The sequence below is a fragment of the Asterias rubens genome, chromosome 5, assembly GCF_902459465.1.
Source record: "Asterias rubens chromosome 5, eAstRub1.3, whole genome shotgun sequence".
Lineage (NCBI taxonomy): Eukaryota > Metazoa > Echinodermata > Asteroidea > Forcipulatida > Asteriidae > Asterias > Asterias rubens.
The window spans coordinates 14,194,615-14,216,700 of NC_047066.1; the positions used below are offsets into that span (position 1 = coordinate 14,194,615).

The following is a 22,086-nucleotide window of genomic DNA, read 5'->3' on the forward strand; positions in this document are numbered from 1 at the left end:
ATCCCCTTAAGGTGATCCCCTGTCTGCCGCTTCCCAGGTTGTATCGTTACCCGGGTGTGATCCCTGGCTACACGGCAGTTTGCGGTTTAATGGCTTCTGACAGGCACCCCCGAACAAAGATATTGACAAAATTTGGGAGACCACCAACATAGGGCTAGATAGCTCAGTTGGTAGAGCGCCGGCACGTTAAACCGGAGGTCGTTGGTTCAAATCCCGCTCTAGTCAATTTTCTTTGTTCAATCCAAAATCATTTAAAACAAATGTTCCCAGTCAGTTTCCCTTGTGGTTTATTATTTGATATATATATATATATATATATATGTAGATTTTTACATCCGTTTGCAGTGTTTTATTTTATTACATAACAGGATGAGATAGGCAACTTCCTATCCGTAATTATTGTTAAAGGAAGGTTACAGAATTGGTAAGAAACAAAAATCGTGAAGATCACAGATTCTCATAAAACTGACACAGTCTAATGATGATGATAGTTGAAAACATCCCTTGAAATATTTCTGTCTGAAATGTCATATTTGATGAGAAATAAATAATCTAACTTCGCGTTTGGAGTTGATCGCTCAGTGAGCGTTTTATTCATTTTTATTTTGGCATCGATGCAATGCAAAATTTGTAAGTGATTTTTCGATCTCAAACTTCTACAGGTTGGTCAGTTTATGTATATGTTGGATTACATAAAGTGTTTACTGCCAGCAATTGTTTTGTTAGCAAAAAACAATTCTTTAATGTTCCTTTAAGTTTTAGATCAGGGAGGAAAACAAAAATGGGGGAAAACCCATACATCGAGGTAGGGACTGAAGACCCAATCTTTTTATGCAAGGCTCTGGTCTGAGATGGGACTTCCTAAATGTATTTTATGGTATTCTGCTAAACTATGACTGGATGCAAGCTTACGAATAACAATTAAATGTTGTGGTGATGAATGGACACGTTTTTTGGAGTAAAAAATATAATATAATGTGATATAGATTATAAGTGAAAAATTAGTAGCACTATTAACCCAATGATTCTATCTAGGAATTATTGTACAACGTCTTCTTTAAAATCAACCTCTATTTGTGCATGGTGTGCTAGCTTCCAAACTGGACTCCCTCGGTTCTTCCGGCAAATACTCAGTAGAGGGCGCACTTCCCACATCACTTAAACCTTCCCATGATGCCTTGCTTCCTGACACGCCCGCTGCCATTGGTGGGAGCGTTGCCGTGGGCGACGCTGGGGAGGCAGAGTCAAATGTCGCTCAGAAAAAAGGTTTCAAATATTTTAATGGCTCTTTTCTTGGTGTTTTGCAACTACTGTTGGATGCTTATTTATTGTCAATTGGTACTGTGCCATTGGGTGTTGTGGAGTTTTAGCTGTGGTTTTTAAAGTATTTTTTGTGAAGTGCTGGTTATGGTGCTGTAAATTAAATAAAATATTTATTTGTTTATTGATTTGCTGTTGCATGCTTCAAATAGTTTATATTAAAAATCTTTGGTTTTTAAAGGGAAATGATTGATCATCAAATTTCTGTACACTTTGCATGTTTAAATAAAATGTTGGTACTGGGGAGATGGTGGGGTAGCTAGATGCCACGATATGTCATTTTGTTTTCCTCAAAACAACATTTTTATGGGGTCAAAGTAATATTTTGAAGCAACAAAATGATTTGAGGGAACTAAATCAACTTTTTTGTTTGCATGTTGGGGGATTATTTTATGTCGGTGGAGAGGGGAAGGGGTTGACTAGACGGCATGATTTCTCCTAAGACGACAGAAAAGGTGTTGCTGGATTGAGTGGCTGGTTGCCTAAAGACAGTAGATTGTTGCAATAAAATGCAGAGTTTTACAGAGTTTGAACTGGAATGACTTTTTTCAAAATCTGGAAAATCATTATAAATGACATTATAATAATAATAATTAATAATAATTGTGGCTTCTTATATAGCGCACATGTCCGTCACCCAGTGACGCTCCTGGCGCTGTAACATACAGTATTTCCTGCCAGATGTGGGACTACGTTTGAATTATAAGACCTAATTCTGATAGCATCATGTAATGCTTTACAAGGCGCAATTTGCTGCCGATTGGACCAGGAACACCACTTATCTCTTGTCGATAAATGCACTGGGTTCTTTTACATGCGTTACATAACACAAGGGACCAACGGCTTAGCGCCCCATCCGAAGGACGGAGCAATGGTTAAGTGTCTTGCTTAAGGACACAAGTGTCACGGCTGGGGATTCGAACCCACACTCTGCTGATCAGAAACACCAGAGTTTGAATTCGGTGCTCTTAACCACTCGGCCACGACACTTCCACATTATACTACATATGCATTAAGAAATTATCACCACTTTTTTTTTAATATTCATTTTTGTATTGTGTCTTTTAGGCTGTTGTTGCCTGCTCTTTTCCCCCTTGGTTTCTACTTAGGATTTTTGCAATTTAACATTTCTTCATAACTTCCATGGGTGATGATAGATGCTTAAGCAGATTAACGATCCTGTGTTTATTTCAGACACAATCTGTACAGTGACCTCCTTATAACACTTGTACCAAAATGCCCATAGAGACCGAAAAGGCTGAAGGCTTGACCAACTTGACCTTTCACATAAGAAGGTCAAATTAAAAATCATGACTGATTTGGAAATTTCCAATCTGGTATTACAGTTCTAAACACAAAACAAAGTTTTCTGTAATTTTTGTTGAAATTTTTACTGACAAAATTTTGATTAAAGTCACCTGGAAGTGGTATTTTGTCAAAATAAAGCTTTTGTCACTAATATGTGTGTTTTGATGAGTGGAATGTGAATAAACAGTTAACTAAGGTGTTAAAAAATCAGTTCTTATGTTATTTACAAATTTAAGAGTAGACCCCGACCCGAGAGGGCCCTGTTCGTGACGTCAATCGAGGCAGACTTTGCCTGTAATGCGAAGAGTAAACACAATTGCAAAGTACATGTACGGACCAAGTCGTGAGTTTGTACATTTAAAAAAAAAAACATTGTTTTTTTCCGGCAATGCCGACCAGGTTTATTGCTGCTGAATGCAGAAAAACACTTTTTGAAATGTACCAACTCACGACTTGGACGTACATGTACTTTGCACGTGTGTTTACTATACGCATTGCAGGCAAAGTCTGCCTCGATTGACGTCACAAAAGGGGTAGGCGGAGTCAGCCCCCCAAACAACTTTATATATTTTGTTAACATATAAATTGTGACAAACAATTACTAAAAAAATTGTTTTATTGTTCGTAAGCATATACTCTTATGTTTGAAAGAAAAACAAATATATTTCCAGGTGACTTTAAAGAAGTGAACAATGTCTTCACCTTTTGTGATAAATTTACAGAAATGAATGGTCTCTAGAGGGTTATTACCATAGAGTTATATATAAGAACTAGAGGGCGCACTGGTGATGCTTCTTGCACAAACGCAACGGGACCGCAAGATGACAAGCGCGCCATTCTGTACGCGCGTAGAATATGAAATACACGTTTTAGTTTTTTTTTTATTGAACGCTCACGCGATGCTGTTTGTTCAACTTACAAAATGGCCTCACAAACACACGCTGTGAGATAGCTGTTTTGTCAACTTAGAAAATGGCCGCCTGCATGCATACCGGGGCGCGTATATAGGCCAGTGCGCCCTCTAGTTCTTATATATAACTCTATGGTTATTACACAACTGTTTAGGGAAAATCGAATGGCGGTTTCCGAAACCTTCCTAGATCTATGAGCTGTACACCATGGGTTCCTTCCAGAACAAATACAATAGACCCTTCCCATGAAATATGTAAATTGCACATAGCGCGTGCGCACTAACGTTTTGGTTGGCAATATGAGGGAAAATCGTGCTGTTTTGTACACAACTAATGGGTGCGTGACGCAGACGCGATTGCGCGTCTGCTTAGTGCACAACTCTATGGCGTTTGCCAACCAACAGGGTCTGTACGCATGCGTGAATGTGATTAGCATATTTCATGGGAAGGGTCCATTGGTACTTCCAGGGGGGGCTACCATGGATCTTTTCTTGCAAGCTTTTATTCCTCCATTCAATTACTTTTGCTGTTTGCGAGTGGTGGCTCCTTGTTTTGTTGTGTCCTCTTTTTATACATTCATTAAACTATTTGTTTGTGTACAATTTATCTAAGGGCAGATGATAAGGATTATTTATTGTTCATATTTTACAAGACTAAATCGTGTTTACTCTAAGTCTGACTGGCTTGACTTCCTGCAGAGGGAGCCATGATGACTATCCTGCAGCTCTTACATACTCAAGATATTGCTTGAGAGGTTTAAAGACTCTGGACACTATTGGTAATTGTCAAAGACCAGTTGTCTCACTTGGTGTATCTCAACATATGCACAACATAACTAACCTGTGAAAATTTGAGCTCATTTGGTTGTCGAAGATGCGAGACAACTATGAAAGAAAAAACACCCTTGTCACACGAAGTTGTGTGCTTTCAGATGCTTGATTTCGAAACCTCAAAATCTAATTCTGAGGTCTCGAAATCAAATTCGTGGAAAATAGCTTCTTTCTCAAAAACTACGTTACTTCAGAGGGAGCCGTTTCCCACAATGTTTTATACTATCAACCTCTCCCCATTACCCGTTACCAAGAAAGGTTTTATGCTAATAACAATTTTGAGTAATTACCATCAGTATCCAGTGCCTTTAATCTTGTGGAAAGATTTTGACATTTATCAAGACAAATACACATCCTGATCACGAAATACAACGGTATATGATCAATATTTACTCCTTCTTTATTTGCAATTGGGGTAGTGACATTTTGCCCTGTTTGTTCATGTGTTGTCAAGGCAAACTGTACCTGGTTATTTTTGTTAAGCAAAGCTGCATGTTTTTGTATGTGATTTATGGTTTAAAATTGATGTGTTGTATTTTTTGTAGGTGTTTTCTGTATTCAAGGCGTAGCTCCACAAAAATTGCAGGAAAAAGTACTGAGCGCTTTGGTATGCCACTACGGGTGTGATCAAGCGCTGTTTACATGTACTTGTAAGAACTCAGTATTATTTATATACAGTTATTAGTCAAAAACATTTTGGTGTTGAGTTACGCTAATATGCACATGAAGACTATTCCAAAGAATTAGAGCAGCGTAAGAAACAACTTTGACCGCAAAAGATGGAAGAACCTCTTCTTGTAGTCAATGCTGAAGAAGTTTAGCAGGAGATTGACATGTTGGAGCTTTGAAAGTTAACAAAAGAGTTTTATTTCTCCAGATGACATGAATGACTTGGAATTCAACAGCGAGGAAGAAGATCTGAACCGAGGCAATCTCAACCACTTTGCCGGTGATCTCCAGAGTTTCAATAGGACCAACGAGCACCACAGTGACCTGGAGGACATCCCAGAGGTTGATGAGGTCGATAATGGGATCAAAGGTCATAGTCATGTCATAGCCCCAGAGGACGGACTGACCTCCTTGAGTGATATTGCATCGGACTATGTGTTTGATGGTAGGATTAACGTCAATATTTATCATAATCTTTCTGGTAATGAAAGCAAATGACCCTTCAAATTGAATGTCTCTCTTACCTAGGCATGACCATTTTAGGCATAGGACCTGAAATAGGGAAAACCCCACAATCAGGTGGGTCTACAGGGGTAAAAGGCAGGGAAGGAAATGACTGAGCCAACCTGCTCCCCTTTTGTTACCCTCTTGTTTGAGCTGCAATTAGTCAAATTTCCATTTGTGGCCGGGATGGGCATTCCGGTACAAGACGTTTGCGCCCATAATGAGCATTCCATTACAAGACGTTTGCGCCCGCTTTGAGCATTTTTGTACAAGCTGCTTGCAGCTGCTATGGCCTCTAAAGTGTTAACCATCTATTGTTTATTCATCCTGTTGTTGACAGTTCCCTGTCCTAAGAAGCTCACCTTAGAGAGACAGCTCAAGAACAGCATCATCATCTCCTGGCTCTTACCGGACACCATCGCGCCTCAAGAAGTCCACGAGTATCGCGTCTACGTCAACGGGCAGTTCCGCACCGCAACCAAGTGGGACGCCAAGACCAGAGCTCTGGTGGAGAACATCAGACCGTTGGAGACGTATCGGATCTCGGTGCGGACGGTTACGTCCAAAGGAATGTCCGAGGATGCAGCGTGTACCATCATGATAGGGAAAGGTGGGTTGGAGATAAACAGTGTCCGAGAAGTCCGACTTGAGGTCTTTGTACATTATATTGGAATACTGTTCCGAGGGAACATGCATAGACAGGGTGTTGCACCAACAGTTACATACCTATGTTCCGACACACCTATGTTCCGACACCCTTATGATCTGAAACCCCAGTCCTGACCCTAACTCTAACCCTGTAATGTAAATTACAAGGGGGTTAGTATGAAGCTGTTTGAAGCTTTGCATGGTGTGGAGAGAAAAGAAGAAACTATAAATAAATAGTAAACTTGTGGGTACAACCATGTGTAAATCTCTTATGGTGAGTGAAGACGAGCAGTGTATACTGTCCGAAACGTCGAGACCCAACGGGCTCTTTTTAGAGCCTACACTCACCCTAAGAGATTTACACATGGTTGTACTCGCAAGTTTACTCTTTATTTATAGTTTCTTCTTTTTACAAGGGGGGCTGTTGGAATATTGGGGTGTCCTAGAATACAGGAATGTCGGAAGATGATGCTGTTTCAAAACGACAATGTACACAAAATTTCTCATTGATTGCTTTAATCTTTTTTAAATATAGATATATACAACAAAACTAACCTTTGAAATAATAATTACATTTCAAAGGTGGTTGCGTTTTTTTCTTCTTCTTCAGACAAAGCCGAAAACTCAAAGCAATTATGTCCTTGCAAGATTAATAATCCCTATTAGGAATAATACACTCTGAGAGACAATACAGTCAGTAGCGCTTCTCAGATTCAAAATTTGGAGGACACAAACTGATATCTTTTTCCATACATAGCTTCAAGTTGACTTGATTTTCAAAATGCTTCATACTACCCTAACCTGCTGTACTTTTAGCCAAGTAAGTTTCTATTGCCATTAAATTTAGGAGTAGTTACCAAATAAACCATTGCTTTAATTGGATGCAAATACAGAAACAGGGTCCCCCTCCATTCCACTAATATAACTTCACTAAAAGATACATTTATGTTTTAACAGCATTTAAAAACTGGCCCACATCGCTTTTTTTTTCTTCTGGTGTTTGTTTTCTTTATGTAACTGGGTCAGTACAAAGCTTACTCAGACGCTTCTGCCCATCGCCTCTTTTCTCGAATCCAGATGCATCAGCTGCTCCCAGCGAGTTGAAAGCGTCCAACGTGAGTCCGACATGCGCTGACATCAGCTGGTTACCAGGCAACAGTAATCTAGCTCATCAGGTGTCCGTCAATGGAAAGGAAACACAGCTGCTCAAGCCTAGTCTATATCGATATGCATTAACAGGTAGGAATATATAGAGCAGTTTATCTAACAACTTAGTAGAATTTGCTTTTGGGATAAAAGGAATATTCATTTTGGTTTTACCAATATACATCGATGTGTGTTAGCACTGTATACTCAGTACTTTCCCGAGTTCTTCCAAAAAAATCGCAGGCATATTCTGATATAACACTGGTGGGATGCTGTGATTTTTCCCCCCACAGAACTCGAGAAAGTACTGAGTATACAGTGCTTACACACATCGGTGTGAGGTTAAAACTAAAATTAAAATTATCTTCAAGCAGGCTTGAATCCTTCATTCTGATTGGTCGATCCATGGCAACAAGGAGTGTGATATAAACATTTAGTGACAGCCCATATCGAACCCTGCATGTTCTAACTCTGTGCAGCGCTTTTATAAGCTTTACAGCTAATAATGTAAATTCAAAAGTGGCGCATTTGCGTCAAATGCTGATCGTCAAATGCGTTGCTTTTGAATTGCGTTCCTAAAAGTTTCTTTCGGCCTCATTGGATATGGGACGTAGAAGTGCTATATTTTCCCGCATTCCACTCGCGCTTGTGTGATAACTTATATTATCTAACAATGTGAATGAAGGGAATAAGTGTGAAAAGGGCTGTCGACTGGTTTAGTGACTGTATAATGATTATTCCACTGCAGGTCTTTCGCCACTCTCAGTCTACAGAGTTAATGTTAGAGCCAAGAGTAGGAAGACGTCCCAAGACAACTCAAAGGAGACACTAGCTGCAGAGATAGAATTCAAAACGCTGCCTGGAGGTAAAAACAGTACGCTAAATCCCGGTGCATACTTCCTGCGAGTGCGAAGCGAATTCTGACACCACCAGAGAATATTACGCAGGAGTTGAGTACAAGTCGTCTGACACACACTATCAGTTCCAAATTTGTGAAGACAAAATTTGTATTGCATTCGCATTCCTGGAAGTATGAATCCGGCTTTATTTCAATCATAGGTTTGAAGGTGTTGTCACGGATTGTTGGTTTTTTTTTTTCAACGTAAATCTGTCACAACTTTACGGAAAGATATAACGAAAGCCACTCGGCCATGACACCCTATCATTTGCACAACTGAAACCATCAAATTGTGCTGTACAGTTAACTTGTTGATTAAAGTGCATGTTTTTCTGAGTATAAAGGACAATCGGAACCAATTGATAATCTACCAAGTATGCAGTTGAACTAAATCATTCTTTGAATAATTCTCTGGGGTTTTCCTCCCACATCTAAAACTTAAACTTCATTCCTTGTCTTCTGTCCATTGGATTCTTGGCTAGTAAAGTGATTTAGTTCACTTTTCTGAGAGTCCTTAGCTTCATAACCAGAATAAATAAAATAAAATGATAGCAGAGCAGGGACATTTAAAATAACTGTTTATAAACAGAAATAATAATAGCAATAATAATAAATCACATTTGTATAGCGCTTTCCACAGGCGTGGAAACAGAAATGCACTAACTTCTTTTGCATTGCAAGTTAACTCCATTGATATTAATTGTTATCACGCCCACATTCTCTCTTGCCTATCCCGTGTGGAAATCAGAGCCAAAGCGCTCGAAAAAGAAAAAGAGAAGTCTACCCTGTAAGTAAAGAGAACCCGTTCCCCACCAACCCTGCCCATGAAGAGACCTATATTTATAATGACTACTCCCCTATACTGATCCTAAACACTGTGTTTATTTGCCTGATTGAAGTCACTATTTTTCGTTTGTTACGTTACCCAAAAAGCAGGAGTGTTCGTATTTTAACCCTGTACATTATTATTTTTAATATTGGTTTACTAAAATCAGATGAACAGGCAGAATCACAAAAAAAAAATAAGCAAGGAGTAAAAACAGACATCAAGATAAAACACACAAAGGTTAATAAAGGGAATTTTAAGAGGATAGAGCATAAACACTTCTCTAGCACTGAGTATACTGTACCCAAAAGATCCGTGGTATCTATAACTCCAGGGGCTACCAAAAAATGGAAGTACCATCATTCACTTTTTTTTCTATGATCTGGATCCCAGTTTTGGATTTTGTTGTCAGCAGTGACCGTCGCCCCTGATTTATACACCCGGGTTAAGAGAAGCAATATATGGGTACTTGGCTTGCTTGAGGAATGCTCGAGGACTCGGACTCGAGTGTTACGACCCGCATGAAAACCCACACGCTGTTGACCGAGCCATCAGAACTTGAGTCCGATGCACTTGGCCACAACAATTTTGTGTAATTTTTTAGAAGAGAGAAAAAAAATTGTGTTTATTTATCACGTCAGTGGTCAAATAAAATCGTGCATCAAGAGTATTAACAAGTAAATTTGTTATTTTAGTGTGCACTTCCTAAAAGCTATATCCAATAGCTAATAAAAAATACCCCCAATGGGAGACTTTTGAACGCTAGATGGCAGCAGACTTACCTGGTAAATTTCCATTGTTTACGTAGTTCTGAGCATGCACACATGACCAAGAACAATGGAATTTACCTGGTAAGTCTGCTGCCACCAAGCGTCCCGAAGATCTCCCATTGTTTTAGTTTATGATTTTTTTGTTCACCCCATGCCTGTTCATGTAGTATTTATAAAGCCACTTATTTCAAAATTAGTCTGCATTGAATTCCGTTTGATTAATTTTGCTTTTACCCTTACACCGATGTGTGCTATAGCAATGTACACTGTAGTACTTTCCCAAGTTCTGTGAAACAGTTTTGTTTGTCACAGAACTTGCAAAAGTACTGAGTATACAGTGCTAACACAAATTGGTGTAAGGATAAAACCCGAAATTACAATTCTTTATCCCCGATGACAATTTAACATCTATTGAATTCCAATTTATTTTTCAATGATAGCACACCCACTCTGTGAAATGAATGTATACTTTCCAAGTTGTTACGTAAATTCTGTAATTGAGCTTTCCCGTTATGACCTGGTTTTGCGAAGCCTCACTTTCACATGACATTGACCCCTGTTATAATCTCATCAACCAGGTCTCCCCGATGCTCCGCTCGATGTACAAGTCCTGCCCGGTCCGTCCACGGCCGTTTGTCTCGTAGAGTGGATACCAGTCACAATCACTACATCGGGATTATCTAATGGTGCTGTGGTTATCGGTTACGCTGTGTATGCTGAGGATACCAAGGTCGCCGAGATATTTTCACCGACAGGTCAGTTTATTTTTAAATACTTCATTGCTCATGTTTTTTTTTGTTCATTAGGATTGTGCCATTCATGATACAGGCATGGAATTTGACACATAGTTGGAGAATGTCATACGAAAGGTATTTGGCCATAGGGACATTTCATGCTGTTTGGTTTGGGGGGTTTTCCCTGACAGTCTAGTCCACCGGACCTAAGCTCTAAAGTTGTCAGCAGCAGAGTGTGGGTTTGCTTCTAGGTTATGAGCAAGGCACTTAACCATACTTGCTTTGTAAACAAGTTGGGAAGGCAGTGCATTCTGCTTTACCAGCCAGGTTTCTATTATAAGAAGATGATACCCATACCTACAGTGGGTAACCCTGTTTCAGCCCCGGGGGGAGTAGGTGGCGACGTGTCCCTGGTGGCATTTCATTTAGATTCTGCTCTACCAACCAGCCTCCTATTGACCCCTTGCACGCGGGTCACACGCGGCGACTGATGCCACGCTCACCATGTTGGTGGGCAGTTAGGTTTACGTGTATTAACGCCGCGTCGCCTAAAATGCGCACTTCACTGCATAACGCACAGCATACTCTATGCATAGAGTTATATATATGAAAACGCACAGTGAAATTGCCCACCAGTATGGCGCATTCAAGATTTTTCTGATGATGACGTCAGGTGAAATGGGTCAATAGTGGATGGTACCCATGCCTACTGTATGGACTGTATAAGGGGGTAACCCTGTTTCAGCCCGAATCAGACAAGTGTAGCCCTCACCTTGAAGTGGTTGTCCGGCCTTGTGAGCTGGGGTGATATCTCAATAAAAAATATTTAAAAAAAAAATGTTTTTTTGACAATTGTTAGTTCTGTGCTTCAAATGATACAAAAGATGCTTTTGTTAGATTAATTTAAATACTCTTTTCCTTTCTGTGTGTTTTTATTTGCAGCTGATCGTGTTTCTATGAGTCTGAATAAGATAAAGCTGTTATCAGCAAAAGACGTTGTCGTCCGTACCCTCTCTCCAAATGGTTTTTCTATCGATTCCGTGCCAGCTAGAATACCCCCTGCCTTACTAGAGGAGAGACGCGGAGATGCAACACTCCGAGCAATGGAGGCAAAGGTAGTTATATACAGACATGTTTAGTAGAGACATTGTGGGCTTTCCACAGGTGTTGTCCTATGATCCCTTTTTAAATTGTTTCCCTTGTAATATTTTTCATAAACCAAAAAATCCCCTCAATTTAGCTCTTGTCGCCCAACCATACTGCGATGGAATTACACAGAGACCATTTCATAGAGCTGCTTAACGGCAGATTTTGTGCTTACTGTGCAAGTTTCCATCTCATAGTGCTGCTAACTGTAGGCAAACGAAAAGGCATGCCAACTTTCCAGTATGAAAACGAATGACGAAACAGAGCAAATATAATGTTGAATGCGTTAGCTGGCTGCCTGATTTTCTTAATAATCTGTGAAATGCACGTACACTACAGCAAATTTGTCTACTACAGTTAGCACACAAATTTCCTTGCCATTAATAAGCAGTGCTATGAAATTGGCCCCTGTTCTTGGCCTTGGTGCCCCTTCAGAATTTTCCCATAGACTTTATGGGTTTTGCAATGGAAGTGCCCTTTGAAAAATGAGACTAGCCTTTGGCACATCCTTGGGTGAGATTCGAACCCACAACCTTTGACTGTCAGGACACGAGCTGTCCGGACACGATCAGAACATACTGCTGAAGAGGATCAGAACATACTGATCAAAACATTCAGTTGTCAATCACCGTTTCTTTTCAGAACCAACTTTACTCAAAAGAGATTTACATATGGTTCTACCTCAAACTTCACCTAACTATTTTCCCACCATGTAAAGTTTCAAATCCTACTTGATAATCCTTATTCCTTCTTCCTATTTGCAAGCTTTCTCCGAAAGACTTTATGAGTTTTCAATGGAAGTGCCCTTTGTTTGGGTGAGATTCGCACCAACAACCTTTGACATTCTAGAACAGCTGTCGGGAGACGATCAGAGCATACTTCTGAAGACAATTGGAGCATACTGACGGATACCTTGAATTGTCAACCACCAGTTCTTTTCAGAACAAACACTACCGCAGACCTCACCTAAATATTCTCCCACCATGTAAAGTTTCATATCCTGCCTGATAAATTCTTATTCCCTCTTCCTATTTGCAAGCTTTCTCCGAGGCGTAATTCCCATAGTGGATTACGACATGGTTATAGACATGGGAAATACAGGAGGAGTAGATCAGTGAGTGGTGACGAATCACCAGAATGCTGTGCTGTGCTTTTTTCATCATAGAAATTTTGTGCTTTTATCACTTGTTAATGTTTCTAAGAACTGATTCAATGACTAACAATAACTTTAACCCTATATTTACTCGGCACATCTTGCTCTGATTTAGCAAAGTCTTCAATTTGTGAGACTGTCGCCATTTTCGAAACAATGGCTTGGGTTCAAGCGGTTTCTATTCTAACCTTGCACATTACATTATTCACACATTTGACAATTTGTTTTAGCATTTGATCACAACACATTTTTCATTTTCGGATGCTGTGATATAGCACTTTTTTTTTTTGCCAATTTGAACCAAGAAGTTAGACTTCAAGTTAGCCCAAAATAAGCTGTAATTTAAAGTATTGCACAAAAATCAGCCAACAATGGTAGTTAATGCAAAATAATAAAATGACGTTATTTCTCGTTAAACAGCCACAAATTTTTTTTTTTTAATTTTGCCAGTTTTTGCAATTTTGAAACAGCATCATCCGTCAAAATTTGTCAGGGAAAAAGAATGATTCAAATCAGTGTCTTTGTCAAAAATCAGGTTTTGGCACAAGGCGATTTATTATCATGAAAAGTAAATTTGTTGTGACAGTGTGTTTTTGAAACACATTATTGCAGTCTTACTTTTATGTTTTTTCACAGAGTCTTTCACAATCATTTAAAATGATAATGCTTTTACGTATGCAACCACTGAGTGATAATCAGAGTGCAATTGCACAGGAAATATTAAGGCAAGCACTACAACAGGATTTTGTTAACTTATTGCAGCATTCACAACCATCTAATATGTACCATGGTGCTGAGGAAGAGGTAGACACTTCATCACATAGCTCCAGATCTGATGAACTGCAGCATCAACATGTTGCTGCTGACCAAGCAGCGACGACGGCAACAACCACACACAAACCACCTGCTGCAGCTAGCAGCGGGAAGGCTGCTGAGCAAAGCGATGAGAAAGAAGATACAACAAAGGTAATCTAAACACTCCTTTAATATTTTTTCATTCATTTATTATTCTTCATCATGATAATAAATCCACTCTACATTTATGATCAGGGCCCAATTTCATAGAGCTGCTAATAAGCACACAAATATGCTTAGCATAAGATTTCTTCCTTGATAAAAAAACATGAATGCCAACCACAAATTTCCATGTGATTTTCAGGATAAGCAAACATCAGCTAAATACCAGTAACAAGCATTAGAAATAAATGGAAATTTGATTGGTAATCGTGTTTTTATCAAGGAAGAAATTTCATGCTAAGCAAACTTGTGTGCTTAGCAGCTTTATGAAATTGGGCCCTGGTGTGGTAGCCTGTAAAAGACGCTTCAAGTCGTGGTCCCCTCTCATAGCACCAAGACTTGGGAATTCATTTCCTGAAGACCATAGACAAATACACAACATCACTCTCTTTCAACAGAAATTTAAAACACACCAGGGCCCAATTTCATGGCTCTGCTTACCGCCGAATTATGCGCTTACGATTGCGATTCCCCGCTTACGTGCAAGCGCCGAATTTCTGCGCTAGCCTTGTAAGCGTAGAATGCCTAGTAACGTGAAGTACGCATGCGCAGAAGCCCAAATTCGCCGCTCAGCCGTGAAATACGCTTGCCGTAAGCACAGAATTCCCTGCTTCCGCAAGCGCCGATTTTGTGCTTTCGGTAAGCAGAGCCATGAAATTGGGTCTACTTCACTTTCCTAGGCATTCTACGCTTACTGGGCTAGCGCAGAAATTCGGCACTTGCATGTAAGCGGGGAATCGCGATCGTAAGCGCAGAATTCGGCGGTAAGCAGAGCCATGAAATTGGGCCCTGTTCATGCTTGCTTCCCAACAATACTTAAAGGGAAGGTACACGTTTGGTAATTCTCAAAACAAATATTAACTTAAAAACTGACTTGGTAACGAGCATTGGGGAGCTGTTTAGTGTAAAACATTATGGCAAAAAAACTCCCTCTTAAGTAATGTAGGTTTTGAGAAAGAGGTAATTTCTCACTTAAATAATAAAAGACTTATTCCTATCTGAAAGCACACAAATTCGTCCAACAAGGGTGTTTTTTCTTTCATTATTTTCTCGCAACTTCGATGACCAATTGAGCCCAAATTTTCACAGGCTTGTTATTTTATGCTTACGATGGGATACACCAAGAAGGGAGAACACTGTGGTCTTTGACAATAACCAAACGTGTACAGTGCCTTTAAATGCACTGGAAACTATTTGTAATTTTTAACATACAAACTTACTTGGTAATGAGCAATGGAGAGCTGTTAATAGTATAAAACATTTGACTATTATTATGAACCTGAAAGCACACAAAGTAATGAAACAAGGGTATTTTTATTATTCTCTTGCATCTGCGATGACCAATTGAGTCCAAATGTTCACAGATTTGTTATTTTATTCATATGTTGGGATACACCAAGTGCCTTTAAACTTACTAGACCCGTGCTTTTGAATGGTTTACAGGAAAGTGCACCTTACATGTATGCTGTACTATCATTTGGTTCTGTTTTCCTCCTGCATGCTCCGCCCTCAGCCGCCCTCTTATTGTATTTATTTTTTGCTTTTGTTTTCTTTTTCAAATAATTTATTTAAGTTAATTTAATTTAACCTTATTTATTCTTTTATTTAATTCTGCATTTATTTTCCTTATTTCTTGCTTTTTTTATAATTGTTTTCCCCCCCCCCCCGTTAATGTTCTGTCTTGTGCTATTGTAACTTGTTTGTAATAATAATAATAATAATAATAATAAAAATGTTTGCTTTCTGATTGCAGAAGGTTGATGCAAGGTTATCCAGAGATGACTACACGTCAGAAAGTGAGCGATCAGAATTATCGGACATTGCTGAGGAGGCCGAGGAGGAACTGTCTGACTTCGCCGATGGCAGCTTACCAGGATTCAGCGATAACAGCGAAACCAAGTCACTCAAGAGGAGCAGACGGAGGGAAGATGAGCAGAAGAAGAAAGTACAAGAAACACTTAAGGTGAGTGGATGAAATATCGGTGGAATGGTGTTGCTAGCCAATAGGAGGCTGTGTTATATTGAGGTTGTGAATATGTACAAAATTACCATAAGTAGGCAAAGGAGAACTGTCTAGTGGGTATTATTTCCTTTTAAGTGAAAGGACACCTTTGGTTTTTGGAACCAAATTGTTTAAATCCTATATAAGTGTAGGTATAGACCATGTGAACCTTGTTTACAATAAGTGTGACCTTGTACATTCTTTCAGTATTCTGGCAGGCACTGTACTACACTGGTACTATAGGAAAGTTGACATTTTGTGTCATAACTTCCACATAAATCCAAGAGTTATGAAAGTAAAAGCTGGACAAGTTTTGAGATGTGCCCCCTTTCTTCATATCAAGAGTTGATAAGAATTAGACAGTGCAATCTCCATAAAATATAAGGATTTATGTTTTCTTCCGTTGAGCTGTGTACAAATCATGCCTGCAAAGTCCAGGCTCTGTGGCTCTTTTGTAAACATGTGATGTCACAGGTCACAACGTCTATATACAATCTGACTAACCTGTAAAAACTACATTATGAGAGGTGGTCCAGTTTTTGAGATATCTCAGAAAATCCGATGTGATTATTTCCAAGCAGTAAGATTATTCGGTAATTTGAATGCATCAGTAAAGCTTCTCAGATTAAAATTGGGGGGGGGGGGGGGTAAAAACTTATTTATTTCTCCCTAACAACTTTACTTCAAAGTGAAATGATTTTCAAAAATAATTATACTGTTCTTCTAATTAAAGACAGTGGACACTATTGGTAATTGTCAAAGACCAGTCTTCTCACTTGGTGTATCTCAACATATGCATAAAATAATCAACCTGTGTAAATTTGAGCTCGATTGGTTGTCGGAGTTGCAAGATAACTATGAAAGAAAAAACACCCTTGTCACACGAAGTTGTGTGCTTTCAGATGTTTGATTCCGAGACCTCAAATTCTAAATCTGAGGTCTCAAAATCAAATTTGTGAAAAATTACTTCTTTCTCGCAAACTACGTCACTACAGAGGGAGTCGTTTCTCACACTGTTACAACCTCTCCCCATTACTCATTACCAAGTGAACTTTTATGCTGACAATTATTTTGAGTAATTACCAATAGTGTCCACTGCCTTTTAAGTCACTTGTTTACCAGAAATATTAAAGGTGATTACCAAATGTATATATTCCATTTGATGGTTAGTAATTGGTGTGTTATGGCTCAGCGGTTTGATGGAACAGATTCAAGTTCTGGTTGCCGATTCATCAGCCAATGTTAATCTTATTTTGGGGGTTTGAGGGTCAAGAAATGAATTGCTAAAACTTACATAGGGTGAGAGTTTGAGTTTTTACCACCTTTGTGTAATTTATTTCCTTTGCTGCATTTGTATAGACTTTTCCGTTGGTTTTTTTTTTTTTTATGTAAATTTAATTGTTTATATTTTGCTGAAACTGTTATATAGAATTTTTGTGTAATTTGCGTCTTCTAAAATCCTTGGATGCAGATGGCGCACAGGAAATGCATTAATTATTATTATTATTATTATTTTAACTTCTGATGACGAGTCTTGTTTTCTTTTCTGTATCAAAGTTCAATGCAAAACCAGAGATGGAGTTAGACACGGATCCGGAGTTAGAATCACTCAACCGATCCGATAAGTGTCTACCAATCCAGGTCATTCGGCAACAGTGTGACTTTGAACGAGAGACTGAGCAATCACCTCATAATCAAGTTGTAGAACCGATTCCAATCAAACAGAGCAGGAAAGAGGGTAAAACTGTACCACACATTGGTGAGTAAGATTGGTAATCTCGATCATGGAAACATCACATAGTAAGGGAATAAAAGGGTAGCGTCGAGTTCTTAATCGGTCGTTTAAAACCGGCAGGGTCGTTGCCAAGCGATAATGGCCGAAGGCGAGGGCATTAATCGCACGGCCACGACCCTGCAAGGTTTTAAACGGCCGATTAAGAACGAGTCATCTACTCTTTTATTCCCATTCATAAATGCCATTTCGGTAAAAAGACGTAATAAATTAGGAAACTCTGTAAAAACTTATCTGTTTCCCGACGTCTAGCTCTTACATGTGGTACACTTTTACAAGACAGTTTTCGAATATGTATTTGTGCGCGTAATGCATCCTCGTATCCATTGGCTAAAATGGCGCGGCGAGATCGATCACTCCTGCAAACTGGGGACCTACAACAATAGAGGACAATAGGGTCCCTGTTTTGAAAATGGTGTACAAAACCGTAGATTTATAGGCAAAAATCACTAAAAAAATGTTTGTTATAATGTAATCTTGTACTGTATCCCTTTGTCGTATGGCAGAAATCACGCAAGATGAAGCTCGCAAAGCTGCCAATGAAAAACGCTCTGAACCTTCTGGTCAAACGTCGCTCCATCAACAGCAACCAGGGCAGGACCTGGTTGACAGGACCAAGTCACATTCCAACGATTCCAACGGACCATCCCACCAACAGCGTAAAAACAGTCCCGGAGACGACCGCCAGGTCGCCCTCAAACTCGCAAACTATAAAGACTATGACGCAAAGTCTAATAATGATAGACAACGAAAGCTGTCGATGGATTCCAGAACCGAGGAAACGGGAACATATGAAGAGGAGGAGGACTATTCAGTGAGTGAAGGGCCGGAGGAACTATTTGACGACAGTGTGATTCGTTTTTTTGTAGCGTTATATGATTACGACCCGACGGCGATGTCTCCTAATGATGATGCAGCTGATGAAGAATTGACATTTAAGGAGGGAGACATAATCAAGGTTGGTGGATAACTTTTGAACCTTGTTTTTTTGGTTTTTTTGGTTTTTTTGTAAGTTGCCAGACACACAAGGCCTGAAGGCCATGTCAAGGTGCGGGCTACAATGTATTTTGCAGGGGCTGCTGCCACCTGCTCCTAGGGCTGAAACAGGGTTACCCCCTTTACAGTCCATACGGATGTAGGCTTGGGTATCATCTATCAGGAGCCTGGCTGGTAGAGCAGAAAGTACTACCTCCCCAACTGAGCTTAGCTTATGAAAGTAGAGCTGACCTTTTTTCAAACTGAAATTATGTATTTTTTTACTTTAAAGACACTGGAAACCATTGGTAATTGTCAAAGACTAGTCTCCTCACTTGGTGTATCTCAACATATGCATAACATAACAGACCTAGGAAAATTTGAGCTCAATTGGTCGTCGAAGTTGCGAGATAATAATGAAAGAAAAACACTCTTGTCACACGAAGTTGTGTGCTTTTTCAGATGCTTGCCTCAAAATCTAATTCTGAGGTCTCAAAATCAAATTTGTGGAAAATTAGTTCTTTCTTGAAAACTACGTTACTTCAGAGGGAGCCGTTTCTCACAAAGTTTTATACTATTAACCGCTCTCCATTACTCCTTACCAAGTAAGGTTTTATGCTATTATAATAATTTTGAGTAATAACCAATACACTGCCTTTAATAGGAAAGCTTGAATTTAACATCTAGACTCTTTTTGAGACCTCGACTTGGGCTTAAACTTCAGCTTACGAAACCACAGTTAATTGAGAGAAAGTGCACTTTTACTACCGGGCTTCAAACAGGCGAACAGACATTCAAATCTTATTTCCAAAAAAACCCAAAAAAACAGTGCTTAATGCTGACTTTTATAAGCTTGTTAACCTCAAATTACAAGGAGTTGAGTCTTTAACAGAGATTTGAATGAGTCGGTAGAGATAGCTTGTAGGGTGTTGATAGGGAGATAGTTCCATAGTGATGGTGCAGATGATGTGAAAGCTCATTGACCAGTGCGAGTACAGGAACAATTCGCTAGTTTATGGTGAGTTGTATGGTGACTGTAAAGTGAAGGAATGCATTGGAACTTTAGGAGAAATTAAGAATTTGAGAAAAATCTAGGGGTATGACCACTAAAGGCAGTGGACACTATTGGTAATTACTCAAAATAATTGTTAGCATAAAAAATTACTTGGTAACGAGCAATGGAGAGCTGTTAATAGTATAAAACATTCTGAGAAATGGCTCCCTCTGAAGTAACATAGATTTTGAGAAAGAGGTAATTTCTCACTCAAATGTTAAAAGACTTCAGGCCTGATGCCTCTCAGGTATATGAAAGCACACAAATTTGTGCAACAAGGGTGTTTTTTCTTGCATTATTCTCTTGCAACTTTGATGACCAATTGAGTCCAAATTGTCACAGATTTGTTATTTTATGCATATGTTGTGTTGGGATACACCAAGTGACAAAAACCAAACGTGTCATGTCCCTTTAACTCTCATGTACATGTACATGTACATGTAAGTTAGCAGAAGAATTTTGTATTATTTGCGTTGATGGAGCCAGGGTAGTGAGTTGAGAAACAGGAATGATAACAAAATGTGTTGCAACCTTATTATTGCTATGACTATCTTGTCCACAGGTATTTGGTGATAAAGATGCAGATGGTTTTTTCATGGGTGAGCTTAACAACCAGCGAGGTTTCGTTCCATACAATATGGTCGAGGAGGTAGATGGTCCGGAACAAACACCGTTAAACCCACCAAAGAGACCGAGTACAGCAGGGACGTCAATGCTTAGTGATTCACCAGATAGAGTTGGATATAGCAGCAGTTTGAACACAACAGCCAGCAGTCCAGGTTAGTATTTTGTTTCCTTTATTCTGGTTGTATAAGTTAAGGACTCCTAGAAAAGTGAACTTCGTTACTAGTCAAGAACCCAAGTTGAGAGAAGACCAGGAAATAAGTTCCAGTTTTAGATGTGGGAGGAAAATCCCAGATAATTAATACAGGGAAAAACCTGTGCAGTTAGGTAGGGACTGAAAAACCCAATTCACTTAGTGCCTTGGCGTGGTTCGAACAAGGGTCCTAGAGGTTGAAGGCAAGGCCGAAAGATACCATTACACCAAACTGACCACCCTGGAAGAGTGTGCTCATTCAGAGTCTCAAATCAAACATTTGTTTGAACTATTGTGATGATTTATAATTTAAAAAAATAATGGTCATTCATTTTGTGTTTTTAATTATTGTATCAAAGCACCTTACACTATTGATACCCCAGCTCATTTGGCCTAAATAGTTCTTACAAACCATCTTAAAAACTCCTCTCAAACAAGGTTGGCTCAGTGGTTTCTTTTCCCTTGTATTCAATAGTCAGTGTTACACTCTTTCACTTTTCAAAAGCGCTTTGAGACTTCATTGTAATTTTGCACTATATAAAAAAAATTCATTATTATTATTATTTCCTTCCGCCTCTGTGGACCTGGGTTCGAGTCCCACCTCAGACCTGGAGCCTTGCATGTGGATTGGGTTTTCAGTCCATATCTGAATGTGAATGTGTTTTCCTAATAAAGGTTTTCCTCCCACATCTAAAACAGAGGTTCTTGTTGCATCTTGTTATTGCACTAATCATAATGCTGTTGGATTTGTAATCAAGTAAATCAAAACGAATTGAGCAGGAACATTCAGAACAGGTAACCAAATTGGCGCGCAGGTTGCATATCATTCACATCAATATTCTCTACCCTCACAGATGCCACTTGAGTTTGATGAGAAGCAATTACACACAAATGTCACAACCGGGATTCGAACCCCAACCCAACTCCAATGACTCGGTCACCAGTGTTGTTGTAGGGTTTTTAAAAATTTTATGACACAATTTCTTTTCTTTTTGATTCTCAATAGTACATCTGTTCAGCAGCCCCATCACAAGTCTGAACGTAGGGCCCGATGCAAGACGTCAGCGAATGAGGGCGCTGTTCGACTACAACCCACAGGAGCTTTCGCCGAATCCAGATGCGGAGGCGGAGCTTTCCTTTCGTCAGGGTGAACTCATCATGGTCTATGGGGAAATGGACAATGATGGATTCTATGTGGTGAGTTTAATAGCATGCCTGAAACGAGTTCATTAATGTAGTATCGCAGTACAATTGGGGAAATATGACTGGCAAGTAGTAACTTCTGGCATTTATTAGCAAAAAGTAAAAAGCATCAACTTCCAAGAAAAAGCATTTAGTAACAGCATCTTCTAGATTCCATTTTCCTCATCTAGAATAGCTTACTTTCATATTAAGCATAAATATATTCAAATGAGCAATTTGTGTGGGTTCGAATCTCACCTGTGATAGTTTTGTTTTGCAAGATGCTTGTTTTGTATTTGCTTCTCTTTTCCTCGGGATATAAATTGGTACCTGCGATAAGGACTATCTTTGTCGACCACAAGGGCATGCTAAAATGCACTTTTT

At 39.3% G+C, this 22,086-nt stretch overlaps 1 protein-coding gene across 2 annotated transcripts in view; it reads left to right on the plus strand.

Annotated features, from left to right (window-relative positions):
* LOC117289985 (RIMS-binding protein 2-like) overlaps window positions 1-22,086 on the plus strand; it is a 117,822-nt gene that overhangs the window by 90,659 nt on the left and 5,077 nt on the right. For both annotated transcript variants that reach the window (XM_033771188.1, XM_033771189.1), the window contains 14 exons: window positions 1,093-1,266; window positions 5,247-5,483; window positions 5,883-6,152; window positions 7,268-7,429; window positions 8,085-8,201; window positions 8,983-9,021; window positions 10,409-10,585; window positions 11,507-11,679; window positions 13,626-13,829; window positions 15,634-15,843; window positions 17,440-17,641; window positions 18,181-18,632; window positions 20,266-20,482; window positions 21,527-21,717. In XM_033771188.1, coding sequence (XP_033627079.1) covers window positions 1,093-1,266; window positions 5,247-5,483; window positions 5,883-6,152; window positions 7,268-7,429; window positions 8,085-8,201; window positions 8,983-9,021; window positions 10,409-10,585; window positions 11,507-11,679; window positions 13,626-13,829; window positions 15,634-15,843; window positions 17,440-17,641; window positions 18,181-18,632; window positions 20,266-20,482; window positions 21,527-21,717 — 2,825 coding nt within the window. The remainder of the gene's footprint in view (window positions 1-1,092; window positions 1,267-5,246; window positions 5,484-5,882; window positions 6,153-7,267; window positions 7,430-8,084; window positions 8,202-8,982; window positions 9,022-10,408; window positions 10,586-11,506; window positions 11,680-13,625; window positions 13,830-15,633; window positions 15,844-17,439; window positions 17,642-18,180; window positions 18,633-20,265; window positions 20,483-21,526; window positions 21,718-22,086) is intronic.